Source organism: Dromaius novaehollandiae, chromosome 30, assembly GCF_036370855.1.
Source record: "Dromaius novaehollandiae isolate bDroNov1 chromosome 30, bDroNov1.hap1, whole genome shotgun sequence".
Lineage (NCBI taxonomy): Eukaryota > Metazoa > Chordata > Aves > Casuariiformes > Dromaiidae > Dromaius > Dromaius novaehollandiae.
Genome location: NC_088128.1, coordinates 2031774 through 2050030, shown reverse-complemented (window position 1 = coordinate 2050030; position 18257 = coordinate 2031774). Strand labels below are relative to the sequence as shown.

General features: G+C 54.8%; 2 protein-coding genes across 2 annotated transcripts in view; both read right to left on the bottom strand.

Annotated features, from left to right (window-relative positions):
• Nucleotides 1-1480: 1480 nt before the first annotated feature.
• LOC135324023 (olfactory receptor 14C36-like) lies at nt 1481-2564 on the bottom strand. The gene is made up of 2 exons (XM_064499457.1): nt 2528-2564; nt 1481-2094 (listed from the first exon to the last, which is right to left on the bottom strand). Exons 1-2 carry the CDS (start codon nt 2562-2564, stop codon nt 1481-1483), a joined length of 651 nt encoding a protein of 216 aa, XP_064355527.1.
• Nucleotides 2565-10776: 8212 nt separating this feature from the next.
• Nucleotides 10777-18257, bottom strand: part of LOC135324022 (olfactory receptor 5B12-like) — a gene marked incomplete at its 5' end in the record, with an annotated part of 45997 nt that continues 38516 nt past the window's right edge. The window contains 4 exons of the mRNA XM_064499456.1: nt 10777-10865; nt 11473-11531; nt 13179-13323; nt 13681-13738. Coding sequence (XP_064355526.1) covers nt 10777-10865; nt 11473-11531; nt 13179-13323; nt 13681-13738 — 351 coding nt within the window. The remainder of the gene's footprint in view (nt 10866-11472; nt 11532-13178; nt 13324-13680; nt 13739-18257) is intronic.

Below are 18257 nucleotides of genomic sequence, written 5' to 3'. Positions count from 1 at the left end.
CTGTCTGTGCTCATGGATGGTGCTCAGAGTGACCCCAGGGTGTTTGCAATGGCAGGAGATGTGTTTGGGGGGGCACTAGCTCCAGCCTGTGGTGTTTCACTGAGGGTGCAGGAATCACTCTCCAGTGCCCCTTCCCTGGGACTCCTGGGTCCCCACTGTTTCTCCAGGGATTGCAGAGCCCTCGTTTCCCCATGCATCCCTGGATTTAGTGCTCTACCTTCTGCTTACTCCACCGTGGACCATCCCTCACTTTGTGAGGCTCCACTCACTGTCCCCCCAGGCACACGCTGTCCCTGGAGATCCCCTGAGCTCTCCTGGGGGCTCCGATTCCCCTCCAGAAGGATCAGCATCTGTCATCAGCACGGTGACCTGTGGGACAGCCCTGGGCAGGCAAGTCAGACACCATTCCCCATCTCCACTGCTCACTGACAGATGAAGCCTGAATCCAGCCCTCAGCTCCTAACAGATCACCTGGGGACTCTGAGCTCATCTCCTGGATCCCATGGAGTTCGCAAGCAGAAGAACAGGCCCTTTTGTGGTGCAATCCCTTGGGCATATTTTTGACTCCATCTTCTGAAGAAAGGCCAGACTTCAGGCACGTCACAGGGGAGATCCCCTTTTATTACGGAAGTGTTATTCTGCAGGCCAGGTCTGGCATAAGGGTGTCCAGTGCCTGCTCCTGTCTGTACTCACAGCACACATGCACATAGGGACACAGCCCTACCACCACCAGGCTGTGAGAACTCCTGGGCCATATGCACACATGAGAGCAGGACAGTGTGGAAATGAGGAGAAGAAACCTTGAAAAGAGAAAGTCCTGCTGCTGCACCGATGTATCTCCAGGAAAGCTGCAGCCCCCACACAAAGGCTGCAGTGAGGCAATGCCTGCTGTGGCAGAGGGGGAAGGTACTGAGGAGCAGAAGGTCTGTCCCCACAAGCTGCTGCCTGACTCTCCTCCCCTTCACTCCTGCTCTGAGTGTTGGAGCTCTGTAAAGGGAAGGGACCAGCCCATGGTGACACCTGGCTGTCACCCTGGCAGGAGAGGAGTGTGCGATCACACGCTGATGGTGCCCAGGGGAGCTGAGCTCTCCTAATGGACACGGGACCCACGGTCTCCCCCTGCCTGTACTCATCCGAGCCTGACTCTGTGCCCCTGAGCTCCCTTGGTATCAGTGCTGAAAGAGACACTGCAAAGGGAAACTCTCCTCATTGCACAGGGCGCATCCGAGGGAGCTCAGACTAGTGGGTGCTGAGGTTCCCCAGTCTCTGCTGATGAAGGGGGAAGCCTGGCTTCCTGCTTCAGTATGGTCTTTGGGTCAGATTTGGGAGAGGGATTCCTGAGGAGAAGCAGGAAGAACGCAGCTGTTTTCCTTTCAAAATGAATATAATATAGAATATAGAGTCAGACAAAAAGAAATGAAGAATTCATAGCCTTGACCATAAATACCCTGGGAATGATGAGATGATGCACATGGTATGGCTATTGATGCTGACATTGTACCAGCTGAATAATTTTCCTCAGGGCATCCTTGAGCTCCTTGTTCCTCATGCTGTAGATGAGGGGGTTCACTGCTGGAGGCACCACCGAGTACAGAACAGCCACCACCAGATCCACAGCTGGGGAGGAGAGGGAGGGGGGCTTCAGGTAGGCAAATGTGAGAGTGCTGAGAAACAGGGAGACCACGGCCAGGTGTGGGAGGCACATGGAAAAGGCTTTGTGGCGGCCCTGCTCAGAGGGGATCCTCAGCACAGCAGTGAAGATCTGCACGTAGGACAGCACAATGAAAATGAAACACCCAAACATTAAACACGCACTAACCACAAGAACCCCAAGTTCCCTGAGGTAGGAGTCTGAGCAGGAGAGCTTGAGGAGCTGGGGGATCTCACAGAAGAACTGCTCCACTGTGTTGCCTTGGCAGAGTGGTATTGAAAAGGTGTTAGCAGTGTGCAGCACAGCATAGAGCAAGCCACTGGCCCAGGCAGCTGCTGCCATTCTGACACAAGCTCTGCTGCCCATGAGGGTCCCATAGTGCAGTGGTTTGCAAACGGCAATGTAGCGGTCATAGGCCATGACTGTGAGAAGAGAATATTCTGCTATGAACAAGAAGAGAAGCAGAAAGACCTGAGCAACACATCCTGAGTAGGAAATGGCCCTGGTGTTCCAGAGGGAATTGGCCATGGATTTGGGGACAGTGGTGGAGATGGAGCCAAGGTCGAGGAGGGAGAGGTTGATGAGGAAGAAGTACATGGGGGTGTGGAGGTGGTGGTCGCAGGCTATGGCTGTGATGATGAGGCCGTTGCCCAGGAGGGCAGCCAGGTAGGTGCCCAGGAAGAGTGAGAAGTGCAAGAGCTGCAGCTCCTGTGTGTCTGCAAATGCCTGGAGGTGGAACTCGTTGAAGGAGCTGCTGTTGGACATATGCTCCTTCAGGGCACAGGAGGATTTTCTAAGAAGAGACATTGAAATGTTAGGACAGACTTCTCTGAGCAAAGCTTTGTCCTAAAACCCTCCCAAACACACACACATTACCTCTCCCCATCTCAGCAACACCGTCCTTCAGCTCCATGGCTTGAGCTCTGGTTTATGCTGGGTGAGTTTGCTGTGAGGAGCAGGGGGCCCATGGGCTCCAGAGGAGTCAGCCCTGACCGACAGCACTGCCTACATGGGAACAGGGGGGACTAAGATTTATATTCCCAGTTCCAGTCAGATTTCATACACTCGTAATGTTGAAGGGATGTCAGCATCTTCACTCCCAGTTCCAAATACTGTGGATTCATGAATAGTTTTAAGGCTTATTGTGTTTTCTTTAGCTGACCCTGTTACACCGCAGGAGGATTCCTGGGGGTAGAAATCCTCAGCATTGCTGCTGCACTCAGAGGGACCAGCTGTGATTCCAGAGAGCCAAAAGGATTCCCTCTGGCTTTAGTGCAGAGGCAGGAGAGCTGGTCTGTCCATCCCGCTTGTTCCCAGCTGCCCTGTGCTCCCACCTCAGAGGTGGAGGACAGTTGCACTCGTATGACCCAAAAAAGAAATGATACTGTGGAGAGCAGAGGAATCCACTTCCAAAGTGCCCATCAGCACTCTTCCTGAGGGTGTGTGAGGCAGGTCTCAGCCCTCCCCTTCTAGCCAGAAACACATCGGGCTCCTTCCAGCTGCCCATATCCAGGCACCCAGCAGCATGTCCATGGCCTCAGTATCTAGGTGGCTTCTCCCTGGGGCACCCAGATAACACGCAGCTGCAATGGGAGAGCTGTGGCCTTCTGGAGGGCAGCTGCAGCCCAGCCAGACACCCCAGGGAAACGGCAGAATGTCCTAAGGATGGGGTGTCCTGACGAGAGAGTTGGCTCATTCCCAGCCCCCCACACTGCACTGCCCAGAGCCCCACAGGCTAGAGGGGCACTTGGGCACCTCACTGTCAAGGACACGTCTGCATGGCAGGACCTGCAGGGTCGGTGTTGTCTGAACTGCATCAGAAACCCCTCTGCCCAGAGAGTTCAAGCAGAAGGACAAGGGCAGCATGGGCAGCTGGGAAACATGGAGCAATAGCATGATATTTGTGCCCAGGGAGGCAGGGACAGGCAGGCACAGAGGGGCACTCAGGAGCACCTCCTGGATGTCCAGCTGCCGAGGAAATGACTCCTGCCCTGGGCCCCACAGCCTTGAGAGCAGAGGGCTGTGCTGGCTGGCAGAGGAGAGGAGGTGCTGGAGTTGATGGTTTCCTCTCACACTTTGAGCATGACTCTGCTGCCTGGAGCCGTCCCTGCGGGCAGCTGTTTCTCTGTCCCCACGTCTCTCCCCTGTCAGTGCTCACAGACCCCATCCCACCCGCTGGGTGCTCAGCTCTGCCCTGCAGAAACCTCCCGGGGGCAGGACACTGCCCAGGGCACCTCCATGGTTGCAGGTGCTATGGAGCAGGGGAGACAAACCTTGGTGAGGCTGGAAAGGTGCTGCTGGCTGTGTCTGTAGGCTTCAGGGTGGATGGAGGCATTTGCTGAGTCCCTCCCAGAGCTTCTCCTCTCAGTGTCACTGCCTCAGTCCCCTGTCTAAACCTGACAGATCCAGTCCCATTTCACCCCACCCAAACAGGAAATAACTGCAAGCACAGACTTGTGACAGCTCCTTCCCTTTCATGTATCTCCTGCTCTGACCTTCCTTTTGGAAAGTCTCCTCCAGGAATGTCCTGGCAGTGAGCTGGAGCTGTGAGCAGCCCTGACCCACGCAGCACCCTCTCTAAGGGAGAATGAACCTGCCCTACCAGGGGTCTCCCCTCCTACCCACAGCTTCTCCCTGCAGCATCATAGGGAGCTCCCCGGGCAGGCTGAGTGCTGACCCTCGTAGGGGCAGAGTCACTGCCCTGGGCACACAGCACCCTGGGGTGCAGGGACACTGCTCTGAATCACAGCCTTGGGCAGACCTATCTGCGTGCTCCAGCTTCACACACCTTCAGCATCCCTGGGAGAAGGTAGCAGGCTGCTCTGTCCTTTTGACAGTGTGGCTGGGAATCCCTGCTCTGAAGCACCTCCTGCTCCACACAAGAGGGACTGTGATACCCATCCTGACAGACCCTGTCAGCCATGGGATGTGGTAGCTTTAGAGGAACTCTCAGGATATCTCACCTGCACTGCCCTGCAGCTGGAGACTTCCTGTATTGGGGGCTGTGAAGATTTCTCCACCAGTGAGCTCTCAGCTGTTCTCCCACTCCTCACTGTCCTTAACTTCTTTCTGTCTCACTCATCTTGCTCATCTTCCTTGTCTCGTCTTGGCACCTGCAGGCAGTGCCTGGAGCCTGCTGCTCTTCACAGAGGAGCTGCTCCTGCACAGAGCTATTTCTCAGCAGTGCTGCCAGGTTGCCATGAGCTCCCTCCATCCCAGGAGCCTGGCCCCACTTGGGAATAGTTGCCCAGCTGAAGGTGCGACTTTATCTGTTCTTTATACTCCTTTGTACTTTTAGTCATAAGGTAAAACCTATTCAAAAAATAACTCTATGCAAGAACTGAAAAAAATCCTCATCTCCACAACTTTTATCAATTGGAATGGATTTTAATTTCTTTTTTTATTGTAGATATTTATTATATACATATATATATACACACATATACTTATAGTTATTCATTCCTGATACGTTTCCTACCAGCACTCTGCATGGAGAAACTTTGTTCTGAGGAACTACAGTATTCATATAGACGTATTTCCTATCTCTTCATCTGCCCCTCTGTCCTTTCTTCTGCGTCTGCAGAGGATGGGGAGAGGCAAGCAAGAAGGACATGGCTGCAGTGTTGATTGTGAGGTCACTTCCAGTGCAGCTGCCTGATTGGCCCTCAGCAGATGTGCTGGCCAGCAGGCACTGTGATGTCACCCAGCACCTCAGAGAGCCCACCCAGCAGCAATGACAGCTTTGGGGAGGGGAGGGGGTGACGCAGGTGAAAGGGCCCTGTCTGGGTGCTGATTGTGAGGGCACCTCTGCTGCAGCCACCCCACCAGCCCGCGGCCGGCAGGCAGGCAGGCACGGCTCACGGCCACCCTGCTCAGGACTCGCCCCTCTGCAGCGGACCTGCCACCGAGCAGTGCACAGCTCCTCGCCTAGATCTCCTCCGAGCCCAGGGTGCTGCTCCTGCAGCCCAGGGACAGCACAGGCAGGATCTGGAAGGCTCAGCTCAGTGGCAGCTCAGTGTGCCCAAAGTTTTGCATGATGTATTATTACCAGCCACGGGGGTTTTATAGTGTGATACCAAGAAGGAGTCACACTGCATGCTCTAATGTACAGTTTGCTGATGGGTGGGTCAGTTGAACTGTGCACGGCCTGCTGGGACAGCCCTGGACGACTCTAGAAAGAGTTGAACCTCACTTGTTTTTTTCCACACCTCACTGTCAAGAGGGGACTTTTGTCCAAAGTAGCCTCAGATGCACTCTTGGGATTTCACCTCAGAGGGGGTTCACCTCCAAAGAAGAGTCCAGGAGTGAGCTAACAGCCAGGCTGTGCCTGGGCTGATCAGGCTTCCAGAGGCCGAGAGGATGAAGAAGCCAGGTGAGTTCATGGTGCTGCAAGGATGAATCACCCCAGATAAGGGCTGAGACCCTCTGTCAGCTCTAAGAGAAGCCTGTACAAGCAAGAGTGGACGGACCTCCCAATGACGGCTGTCCATAACAAGGGGAGACAAATCCCAGCTGAAGAGCCCCTGTGGCATGGGAGCAAGCCAACAGGAGAAAACCCTCCCTGCTGTCCTCTGGATGAACACAGGGCATGGGCTTAACAGTCATGGGCGGGATTCAGCTCCCCTGAGGGCAGAACGTACATGTCTGAGCTTCAGGAAAGACTGGAGAGGATGGAACCACCTACTTAGAGGTGCAAACCACACAGGTAGAAAAATCACACCCCAGGTGCTGAGACACAAGTCACCTCACAGACTGCTGCTCCTTGCCCATCACTTGCAGAGACAGAAGTGACCTCACCATCACCTTCGTGGCCATGTGCCTCAGACTGGCCTTTGAGCTTTGGAGCCCATCAACCCCTCAGAAACCAGTACTCTCATCATCATCTTCCAACCCTAATTGCCTGCTGCTGGCAGGTCACCTTCTCAGAGGGACATGACCCAGCTATGTGCCAGCTGCTATCCAGTCAGGTACTCAGGCAGAAGTGACCTCACAATCACAATGCAACCCATGTGCCTGCTGCTGGCCTATCAGGCACTCAGGCAGAAGTGACCTCACAGACAGTTTCCAGCTCCTGTGCTTGCTCCTGGCCCATCACCTGCAGAGATAGAAGTGACCTCACAGTCCCCTACATGGTCATGTGCCTCCTAAGGGCTTACAAGCTTCTGAGAAACAATCTTCTCCTAAAATACAGCCATGATACAACAGCTATTTGCACTGCCACTCAGAAGGACCTCAGCAGGCTGGAGAAATGGGCACAGAGGAACCTCATGAAGCTCCACAAAGGGAAATGCAACGTCTTGCACGTGAGAAAGAGTAACCCAGGACAGACTGGGTGCTGACCATCTGGAAAGCAGGTTTGCAGAGAAGGACCTGGGGGTGCTGGTACACAACATGAAGCAGCATGAGGCAGCAACATGTCCTCGTGGCAAAGAAAGCCAATGGCTTCCTGGGCTGCCCTGGGAAGAGTGTTGCTAGCAGGGCGAGGGCTCTGTGCCTGCAGGCTCTGCGTCAGCAGGCTCTGTGCCTGCTGTCTAATCAGGTCCTCAGGCACAAGTGACCTCAGAAGCACATCTGCCTGCTGTGAGCCTGCTGCTTGCCTATCACATTCTCCAGCACAAGTGACCTCACAAACAATTACCTTCAGCATGAGCCAAAGCCTGACCTGTCAGCTGTTCAGACAGAAGTCACCTCACAATCATCTGTCAAGCCCAGTTGCCTGCTGCAGGCCCTTCTGCTTCTCTCATGGACATGACCCAGCTATTTGCCTGCTGCTATCCAGTCAGGTACTACGGCAGAGGTGACTTCACAGTCAACATCCAAGCCATGTGCCTCCTGATGGCCTATCAAGAGCTGACACTGCAGTGACCTCACAGTCACCAGTCACCTTCACTGCCATGTACTTGGTACTGGCCTATCAGCTGCTCCATTATACGGGACTGCACAATGAACATCCAAGCTGTGCACTTCCTTCTGGCCTCTAAGCTGCACAGACAGAGGTGACCTCACCGGCACTTCCACACCCCGGTGCCTGCTGCTGGACCATCATCTTCAGAGACAGAAGTGACAGCACTGTCATCTTCACAGCCACAGACCTCCTAGTAGCTTAGGAACTTCCAAGACACAATTCACCTCATCATAACTTTGCCACCCATCAGGCTCTTAGTGGCCCATCAGCTGCTCAGGTACAAAGAACCTCACAAACAGCATCCAAGCCCACGCACCAGCTGCTGGCCTTTCAGCTTCCTGATGGACATGATCCAGCTATGTGCCTGCTGCTATCCAGTCAGGTACTTGGGCAGAAGGGACTTAACAATCAACATCCAAGTCATCTGCCTTCTGCTGGCCAATCACCTGCAGAGACAGGAGTGACCACAAAACCTACATCCTAGCCCTGTGCCTGTTGGTGGCCTATCAGGTACTCAGGCAGACAGGACCTCACACCCACTGACCCCACACAGGAGTCAAGTGCTGCCTATCAGCTTCGCACATACTTGCATTTCTATATTGCTGTAGAGAGCTGCAGGTGTCAATCCCTTCTCTGGGCACACTCACCAGACCCAGAACCTCACCACCAACAGCTGCTGGTCTGGCAGTTACTCAGATTGAAGTGAGCTCACACGTGCATGTCCCCACCAGGTGCCTGCTGATGGCCTGTGGCTTTAGAGACACAAGTTTCCTCAGAATACCGTCCCCAGCCACCAACATGCTGCTGCTCTACCAGGTCCTCTGCCAAGGAGACCTCACTATCAACTTCCACACCCATCTGCCTGCTGCTGGCCTATCAGGGACGCAGGCACAAGTGACTTCACAAGCATATACTCAAGCCATTAGCCAAGTGTGAACCTTGAAGAGAGAGGTGACCTCACAGCGACTTTCCCAGCAATGTGCCTCCACACAGTCTGTCAGGCACTGAGACAGAGCTGAGCTCACAGACATTTTTCCCTGCCATGTGCCTGTCGCTGGCCTATCACAGATGGACACACAACTGACCTCACCAGCACATTCTCCACTTCACAGCCTGCTGCTGGCCTATCGGCTTCTCACCCAGAAGGCACCTCACAGGCACCTTTACAGCCAGGCGCCTGCTGCAGCCCCAGAGGCTGCTGGGACAGGAGGGACCTCAGAGTCAGTTCCCAGCCAGGGGCCAGCTGCTGGCCTGCCAGCTGCTCTGTCTGCAGTGACCTCACAAGGACCTTCCCAGGCAGGGGCCTGCTGCTGGCCTATCAGGGACTCAGAAGGAGATGACCTCACAGTCCCCTTCACAGCCACGTGCCTGTCACTGGCCTACAAGCCTCTGAGACAGCAGCGACCTCACGATAACTTCCCCAGCTGTGAGACAAATGCAGACCTACCAGCTGCTCAGGCAAAGTGATCTCCAAAGCACAGATCCCAGCCATGGACCTGCTCCTGCCCTAACAACTGCTCAGGCAGAAGTGACCTCACAGCCACCTTTCCAGCCACAGCTCTGCTGCCATCCAAGCAGTTCATCAGTCACAATGACCTCACAGTCAACAGCTAAGCCTTGATCCTGCAGCTGGCCTATCAGCTACTCCAGCAGAAGTGACCTCACCATCAGTAGCTGAGCCATGTGCTTCCTGCTGGCCTGTCAGCTACTGACAAAGAATTCATTTGCCAATGGTGATCTTGTGGCACAGCTCTTGTAGACAGTCCTGACCTCATTACCCACAGCCCGGCCACGCGGCTATTGCCCCTGCAGCTCCCCCTGCCCTCCCCAAGGCTGAGCCAGCTCCTGAACAGCCTCCCTGAGTCACATCATGACAGCACAGATTCACATCATCCCCTCACCATGCTCACAGGGCAGCCAAACACCCCTCAGGGACCAGGTACTACACCAAAAAATCAGCACCTACACCTAGCCTATCGCATATTGGTGCAATGGTTACCTCACAGTCCAGTTCAAAGCCATATGCCTGAAGAGGCCCTCAAAGTGTCTGAGTCACAAATGACCTCACAAGCGCAAATGGCAGCAATATGCCATCTGCTTGGCACGAGTGACCTCACTATCAGCCTTGAAGCCATGGGCTAGCTGCTCGCCTGTAACACACTCAGGAAAACGTGACCTCACAAGCACAGAGAGCAGCTGTGTCCCTGCTGCTGGCCTCTGAGGTACTCAGGAAGAAGTGACCTCACCGTTTGCCCCAAAGCCATGGTCCTACTGTTGGCCTGTTACGTCCTGAGGCAGAAGGGAGCTCAGAAGCACAACACTGCAATGTTCCTGCAGCCTGCTTATTGGGCACGGAGAAAAAATGATTTCCAAGGCAGATTTAAAGCCTTGTACATGCCAGTGGCCTATTAGGTGCTGAGGCAGAAGTGACTTCACATCTGCATTGAAACCATGCGCTTGCTGCTGGGCTACCAAGTACAGGGGCACAAGTGACCTCACAGCCACAAACAGCAGCAATGTGCCCACTGAGGGACTATCAGGCACTGAGGCACAAGTGACCTCACAAGCACAGAGAGCAGCCATGCGACCAGCAAGGGCCTATCAGGAACCAAGGTATAAGTGTTCTCACAACCAGAAACAACAGCCATGGCCCCAGTGCTCGCCTCTCTGGCACTGAGGCACAAGTGACCTCATGACCACAAACACCAGCCACATGACCAGCACTGGCCTACCAGGCACTGAGGCACAAGTGACCTGACAACAGGAAACAGCAGGCACAGGAGCAGTACTGCTGAGCAGGCACTGAGGCACAAGTGACCTCACAACCAGAAACAGCAACCATGACCACAGCACTGGCCTATCAGGCACTGAGGTGGAAGTGACCTCATAAGCACAAACACCAGCCATGTGACCGGTACTGGCCTATCAGGCACTGAGGTTCAAATGTCCTCACAACCGCAAACAGCAACCACATAACCAGCACTGCCCTTTCAGCCACACAGGCAGAAGTGACTTCAAAACCACAAACAGCAGCCATTTGCCTAGCACTGGCCTATCAGGCACTGAGGCACAAGTGACCTCACAACTGCAAACACCAGCCATGTGACCAGCGCTGGCCTATCAGGAACTGAGGCAGAAGCAATCTCACAGCCACAAAGAGCAATAATACGTCTCCTTGTTGCCTGTCATTTACAGATGCACAGTGGCCTCACAATGGGTATCACAGGAAGTTGCTTGGTGCTTGGCTATCCCGTTCGGAGGAAGTAGGGACTTCACGGTCTTCATCAAAGCCACGTGCCATCTGCTGGCCTATCAGAGAGGAAGGCAACAGTGACCTCACAAGCACAAACGGCAGCCATGTGCCCAGCATCAGCCTCACAAATACTGAAACAAAGTGACCTCACAGTCTGCATTGAAGCCATGTGCTTGCTGCTGGCCTGTCACACACTGAGGCAGAAGTGACCTCACAAGCACAAAAGCAGCCATGTGCCCAGCACCAGCCTCACAAATACTGAAACAAAAGTGAACTCATAGTCTGCATTGAAGTCCTGTGCTTGCTGCTGGCCTGTCACACACTGAGGCAGAAGTGACCTCACAAGCACAAAAGCAGCCATGTGCCCAGCACCAGCCTCACAAATACTGAAACAAAGTGACCTCACAGTCTGCATTGAAGCCCTGTGCTTGCTGCTGGCCTGTCACACACTGAGGCAGAAGTGACCTCACAAGCACAAAAGCAGCAATGTGCTTGGTGCTGTCTAATGAGGTACTGAAGCGAAAGTCACCTCACAAGTACAAAAATGAGCAACGTGGCTGCTGGTGGCCTAGCAGATCCTGAGGCTGAAGGACTTCACCAACACAAACACCAGCAATATGCATCGAGCTGGAGTCTCAGGTACTGAGGCTGAAGTGACCTCACAGGCAGCCATGAAGGCGTAGAGCTGCTCCTGGCCTGTTAGGGACTGAGGCACAAGTGACCTAAACAAGCACAAACAGCAGCAATGGGCCTGCTCATCGCCAATCACGCACTGATGCACAGCTGGCCACAAAAACACCAACAGCAACAATGGGCCTGCTCCCTGTTTGTGAGGCACTGAGACAGGAGGGACCTCACCAGCATCACCAAAGCTATGTGCGTGCTGTTGGCCTACCAGACTCAGAGGCACAACTGACCTCACAAGCACAAATGGCATCGACGTGCCTGCTGCTGGCCTAGCTGGTACCGAGTCACAAGTGACTGGAAAAGTGCAGACCTTCACAGAGGAGAAGCTCACCTGGGCCACTCGCATGGCCCTTGAGTACGCTGTTATCATTCCATACAGAACAGTCTTCTGCAAACGGCTTTCATCTCCTGGCAGGACTCTCTCCAGGTCATGCAACATCTCAGCTCTGTCACCCTGGCACCAAATCACAAAAGAGAACAATTGCACTTGCATTTCCTTTACTATCAAGTCCTAGCTGTGAGCAACTTGTTCTGTAGCACCTACACAATGACAGCAGGACACCACTTCCATTTCCAGTGCCGAGGTACAGAGATCAGCTGAGGGAGCAGCTGCACTGGAAAGGGTCCCAGACACTGTCACATCAACACTGCACTGCACCAGGCCTTGACCTCACACCAGACCTCGGCTGTGCCAGCTAGTCTACAAACACACTGTCTCTGCCCCACACAGCTGGCTGTTCTGCTAGATACAGCCAAGTGCCAGCAAGAAGAGATGGACACAGGACCCTCGCCACTTGCACACTCCCCACGCGCTGCTCTGCTCGCTGCCTTCCCCTGGCTTCTGAGCTCAGACACACAGGGAAGCTCTTGTGGTGACACCAGAAGGTGACCAAGGCAGTCTGGGCTCACAAGCTGCGTGCAAACACTCAGCACAAGACCAGGACCAGAGCTGGCTCCTTGGGCGATGCTGCTGCTTTCAGAAGGAAGGATGCTGCTGCCTGTGGGCACAGCAGGCTGCTGCTTTCCACCCCCATGACCCCACCATATCACAAACCTCCAGCTAGGGACAAGGGTTAGGGCATTTGTTCTGCAATAAAGAAGTTACAGACACAACTTGGAAACATCTGGGAGTCCTGTAGGTCTCCTGAGCCCAAAGTAATCCCTGCCCCTTTCCTTTTGTTAGCTGGAGAAGAAGCTTCTGCGAAGGGAAAAAGGGTGCAGAGGCTTTGAAAAAAGGCCCCAGCCATGAGATAGCCCCAGACTGGAGGTCTGGAGAAACACCTGCAGTCCTGTGGGAACGGCTTCTGCAGCAGGAGCCCGGGCTCCAAGCCTGGGTTTGCAGCCTGGCCCTGGGCACATCTTCACCCCTCACAGAGCCAGAAGCCCAAGAGCTGTGAGATTTCCCTCGTTCAGGCTAAGCAGGCTTTGGCCATGCACACAAAGGCACAAAGGCGATGCTGGCATTTGTTAGAAGGGTCTTTGACTTGTTCTATATGGCACCAGAACCATCTAGGAAAACCAAGGGGCACTACAGCATTTGCTGCACAAGCCAGCTCTGACAGCATTTGTGGGAGGAGGAATGTGCAGCAGAACAGAGGTAGCAGGAGGGGAACCCACACCCCAGGTGACACAAAAAAGCCAGGCACATTTATGGAAGCCTTTGCATCCATATGTAGCCTCACCTCATTCGCTTGCAGCTGGTTTCACAGAGGGTCACCATGTTGGCAAAGGTGTTGACAGCTACAGGGACACACCCTGGCACCCTGCCTCCATCCTCGGGGGCTCCAGGACTGCACTGGCAGCCTACCTGACCATGACTGGAGCAACCTAGGAAGAAAGAATCGGAGGGTTACTGTTGGTTCTGCTGGCCTTACATAGTCACAACAGCCAGGGGCAAATGTCTCCCCTCTATGCTGAGCTGTATTTGCGAGAGCAGAGCCAGCAGGGCCACCAGAGACATTCTATTCCTCTTTCTGGCACAGGTGAGGCCACATCTGGATACCAGGTCCCGCCTGGGCTCTCCAGTTCCAGAAAGGCAGGAACACACAGGAGGGAGGCAGCACAGGGCCACCAAGAAGGTCAGGGGCTGGAGCATGGGGCATATAAAGAGAGGCTGAGAGACCTGGGTTTGTCCAGCCTAAGCAAGAGAAGGCCAAGGCGGATCTACCTGCTCTACACAGCTACCTGATGGAGCACACAGAGAAGATGGAGCCAGATTTTCTTGGAGGTGCACAGTAACAGCCTGAGAGGCAACAGGGACAACTTGGAGCATGGGACATTCTCCCTAGATGTTAAGAGCAATCCTTTTTCTCCATGAAGGTGGCCAAACTGTGGCACAGGCACCCAGAGAGGTTCTTGCATCTCCATCCTTGCAGAGATTCAAAACTTCATTGGAAAAGGCCTGAAGGTACCTCATCTCCTGGGAACTGCCTTGAGCAGGGTGTTGGACCCCCCCCCCCCCCAAAAGAGGCCTGACTTCTTGTGAGGTGGCATCTCCACTGTCTGCAAGGGTCTGGGCAGACAAAAAGGGGAGAAGTGGCTCTGACTGCTTCGATTAACTCCCCATCTCCCTGATGGATTGGAGTGGATTAGCGTCTGGGATGGGAAGATGAAATGAGGGTCCAGATGCAACAGAAAGCCATGGTGACTTTCTCCAGAAGTCTCGGTACAATCTCAAAGACTCAGGGAAGCATCAAGAGCTTCAAAAACTGCAAGCCTGAACCTCAGCTGACAGAAAGAAGCCAGCAAACTGCGAGCATCCCTGGCTCACACCAGGATGCTCCAAGGAGGGAACATGGTCACCAATGGCCCCCACCCCAGGTCTCCCAGGAGAACACTGTAATGGCAGGCTGGGCCCTGGGAGCACAGCACTGCTCTCTCCAGACACCTCCACCGGTGATGAGCACCAAGACATGGGGACCACCACCCGTCCCAACCACAGGACACCCCACCACTGTGACACCTCGCATCCCACACCCCTCACCTCACAGAGGGTTCCCAGCCAACACGCGCCTCTGCAGCAGGGACACACAGGGCACAGCACCACACATGGCAGCAGCCAGGGCACCCCCAGGGCCCCAAAACACACACAGACCAACTCTCCAGCCCTTCCATCCCCTTCCAGTCCTCCAAGGCCTTGCAACAGGCCCTTCCTCTCAACAGCCAGGCACAGCCCTGCGCCTGCTCACTTCCCACCTCCAGCAAGCAGAGAGCAAGTGCTCTCGCAGGGGCTCAGCAGGCCAGCTCCTGCCTCTTGCTCACCCAAGGGGCCTCCCTACGGAGGTGCCCTTTAGGCCTCCAATGCAGGAGGCCCGATCTCTTTGGCACCACTCACCCTCTCACAGGGCTGGTGCAGGGGGCTCACAAATGACCACATGGCAGCACGCAGACACACTGACCAGCATGCACAGGGCCAGGGCACCAGTCCTAGATAAGCAGGCTTCCAACCAGGAAAATGGCACAAGGCGTCCGCTGCTCTCAAGCATTTGCATTCCACTGTCTCAGCAAGGGCTGGGATTTCTCTCCCAAGAAAAGCCTGGAGCCAAGCCAGCAGGTTTCAGCAGTGCACGTGACACATGGAAAAGCCAGTTAAGGCCCTGCCTCCAAGGGCTCACGTGTCATGGCACAGGGAGAGTCTGAGAGCACCAACACAGTCACCCACTGAAGGAGCTGGGGGTGTGGGAGAGCCAGGTTTCTTTGTCCTCAGGCTTGGTACAAGGAGCTCTCCTCTAAACCAGCCCCAGGGGCAGGCTGGCGGAAGGACCACTTCTCTCTCTTCTCTTAGTAAGCAATTGACCCCCAGTGCTCCACTCATTGGCACCTGGACTTTGCAGGGCTGGATTGAGACGATCCCACCAGGGCATTGGCTGGGACGAGCTGGAAAACTAGAGTGGTCACAAGGCAAAAACTCTAGGACTCTGCCCTCAAAAAAGGAGGAGAACCTCTAAAAGCACTCGTCTGTAAAAGGCCAAGGGAAAGTGCTTCCAGCACACAGGGTCCACAATGCCTGCACAAAAGCCAGCAGCCTCCTTGGAGGATGACTGTGCTCACCACCACTCCCTTGGCTCCAGCTACTCACAGCAATGCATCTAGGGGTAAGTGGGGCTCCTCACACCACCCAAAGCTCAGGCAAAACCAGCGCCTTGCCCGTGGCAGCACCTAACGACACCACACCTAGCACACTCGTGCCTGCATGTGGGCTGCTCTCTTTTTTCCCTGCTGCAGCACAGCAAGGTCACACTACAGCAGGACGGTTGAGGAATTCACAGAGACTGCAACTGGAAGGGAGAGAGACCTGAGCTGTGCGTCCCTTGCAGGGCACTCTGGCTTGGCTTGCCTTCTCAAAGGGACTGCTTGTCTAAAGAGATCCGGCACATGAATGCACAAGCCCCTTGACAGTCATCTGCCAAGAACCATCTTGCCTGTCACCAAAGACCACCTCTCCACAAGGCCTTCACTCCTCCAAAAAGTTGCCAGCATGCTAACAGCCAGCAGGCAGTGAGCATCTCCCACCACCTCCTCCTTCCTCAGCAAACACTGCTGCAGGGTAAAGCTCTCATTACAGAAAGCAAACAAGAGGGAAGGAGGGAAAAAGCAGGCTTGGTTCCCATCTCAGAGAGAGCAGAAACACTGCCTGGCCTTTAGGCAGCATCGTGCCTGCATATCCTGCACAGAAGACAGCGTGCTCCCTGATTCCCTTGGTCACGCCACCAGGGCAGCCTGGGCCCTGCGAGCCAAGTCACCTCCTCACTTTGCAGTGCTCCCCAGCCTGGCAGCACTCCCCACGCACAGCACTGCTCTCTCCAGACACCGCCTCCCACACAGAGCAGCACCAAGACACTGGCGCCACCGCCCATCCCCATGACAGGAGACCCCACCATTGTGACACCCTGCACCCCCACCCCTCCCCTCACAGAGGGTTCCCAGCCAACACGTGCCTCTGCAGCAGGGACACACAGGGCACAGCACCACACATGGCAGCAGACAGGGCACCTCCAGGGGCCCCAAAACACACATGGACCAACTCTCCAGCCCTTCCATCCCCTTCCAGTCCTCCAAGGCCTTGCAACAGGTCCTTCCTCTCAAAAGCCAGGCACAGCCCTGCGCCTGCTCACTTCCCACCTCCAGGAATCAAAGGACAGAGATATCCTTCAGATCTGGGAGAAAAAGCTCAGAAACCCCCTGGTATTTGGATGGGGCAGAATTTTCTGCAGCACACAGACACTGGAAATCAAATTACTGATCTCACTGCTCACATCAGCACTTCATTCATTTAACAGCATAGAAATTCTAGCTGGACTCCTTCATCCACCAGGAGCAGGCTGTAAAGCTATGCTTAGCAAGAAGTACAAAGTCAAACTCCATGTCTACATTTACCAGAGAACATAATCCTCATTTTAAATGTAGCACTACTAATTCACCATGATGGAGTGGAATAAGATTTGTATCAGATGGTGTGGAGTATTACTGTCTACTTCTGCTTGATTTATTAGTTGCATCTCTATATTGCTGTAGAGCTCTGCAGGTGTCAATCCCTCCTCCCAGCACACTCACCAAACCCAGAAGTGACCTCACCGCCAACATCCAAGCCATGGGCCTTCTCCTGGCCTAGCAGCTGCTCAGACAGAAGTGACCTCAGAAGTCCATATCCCCACCAGGTGCCTGCTGATGGTCTGCGGACTTCAGAGGCAGAAGTTTCCTTGAAATAACATCCGCAGCCATGAACATGCTGCTGCCCTACCAGGTACTCTGACCCAGGAGACCTCACAATCTGCTTCCACACCCATCTGCCTGCTGCTGGCCTATCAGGGACTCAGACAGAAGCGACCTCACAAGCAAATACCCAAGCCATTAGCCAAGTGCTAGCCCTGCAGAGACAAGTGACCTCACAGTGACTCTCCCAGCAATGTGCCTGTGTGAGGTGAGCTCACAAACATTTCTCTGCCACATGCCTGCTGCTGGCCTCCCTGCTGCTCTGGAGGAAATGACCTCAAAGCCAATTCCCAGCAAAGGGCCTGCTGCTGCTGGCCTATCACGTACCGAGACACAGCTGACCTCACCAGCACATTCCCCACTTCACAGCCTGCTGCTGGCCTATCGGCTTCTCACCCAGAAGGCACCTCACAGGCACCTTTACAGCCAGGCGCCTGCTGCAGCCCCAGAGGCTGCTGGCACAGGAGGGACCTCAGAGTCAGTTCCCAGCCAGGGGCCAGCTGCTGGCCTGCCAGCTGCTCTGTCTGCAGTGACCTCACAAGGGACTTCCCAGGCAGGGGCCTGCTGCTGGCCTATCAGGGACTCAGAAGGAGATGACCTCACAGTCCCCTTCACAGCCACGTGCCTGTCACTGGCCTATGAGCCTCTGAGAGAGCAGCTACCTCACAATAACTTCCCCAGCCATGATCCAAATCCTGGCTTATCAGCTGCTCCGGCAGAAGTGAGCTCCAAAGCACAGAGCCAAGCCACAGGTCTCCTGCTGGCCTGGCAGCTACTGACCAAGAGCTGATCTGACACTGGGGATCTCCTGGCCCAGCTCTCGCAGACAGCTGTGACCTCCCTGCCCACAGCCCAGCCAAGCGGCTATTGCCGCCTGCAGCTGCCCCTGCCTCCCCCAAGGCTCAGCCAGCTCCTGAGCGGCCGCCTGGACTCACCCCGGGGCCTCGCAATGCTCATCGGGCAGCAAAACACCCGCTACGGACCAGTTACTGCCCCAAAGCAGCAGCTCCAGGAAAGGCTGGACAAGGGGTCTGCGACCCAGGGCAGGG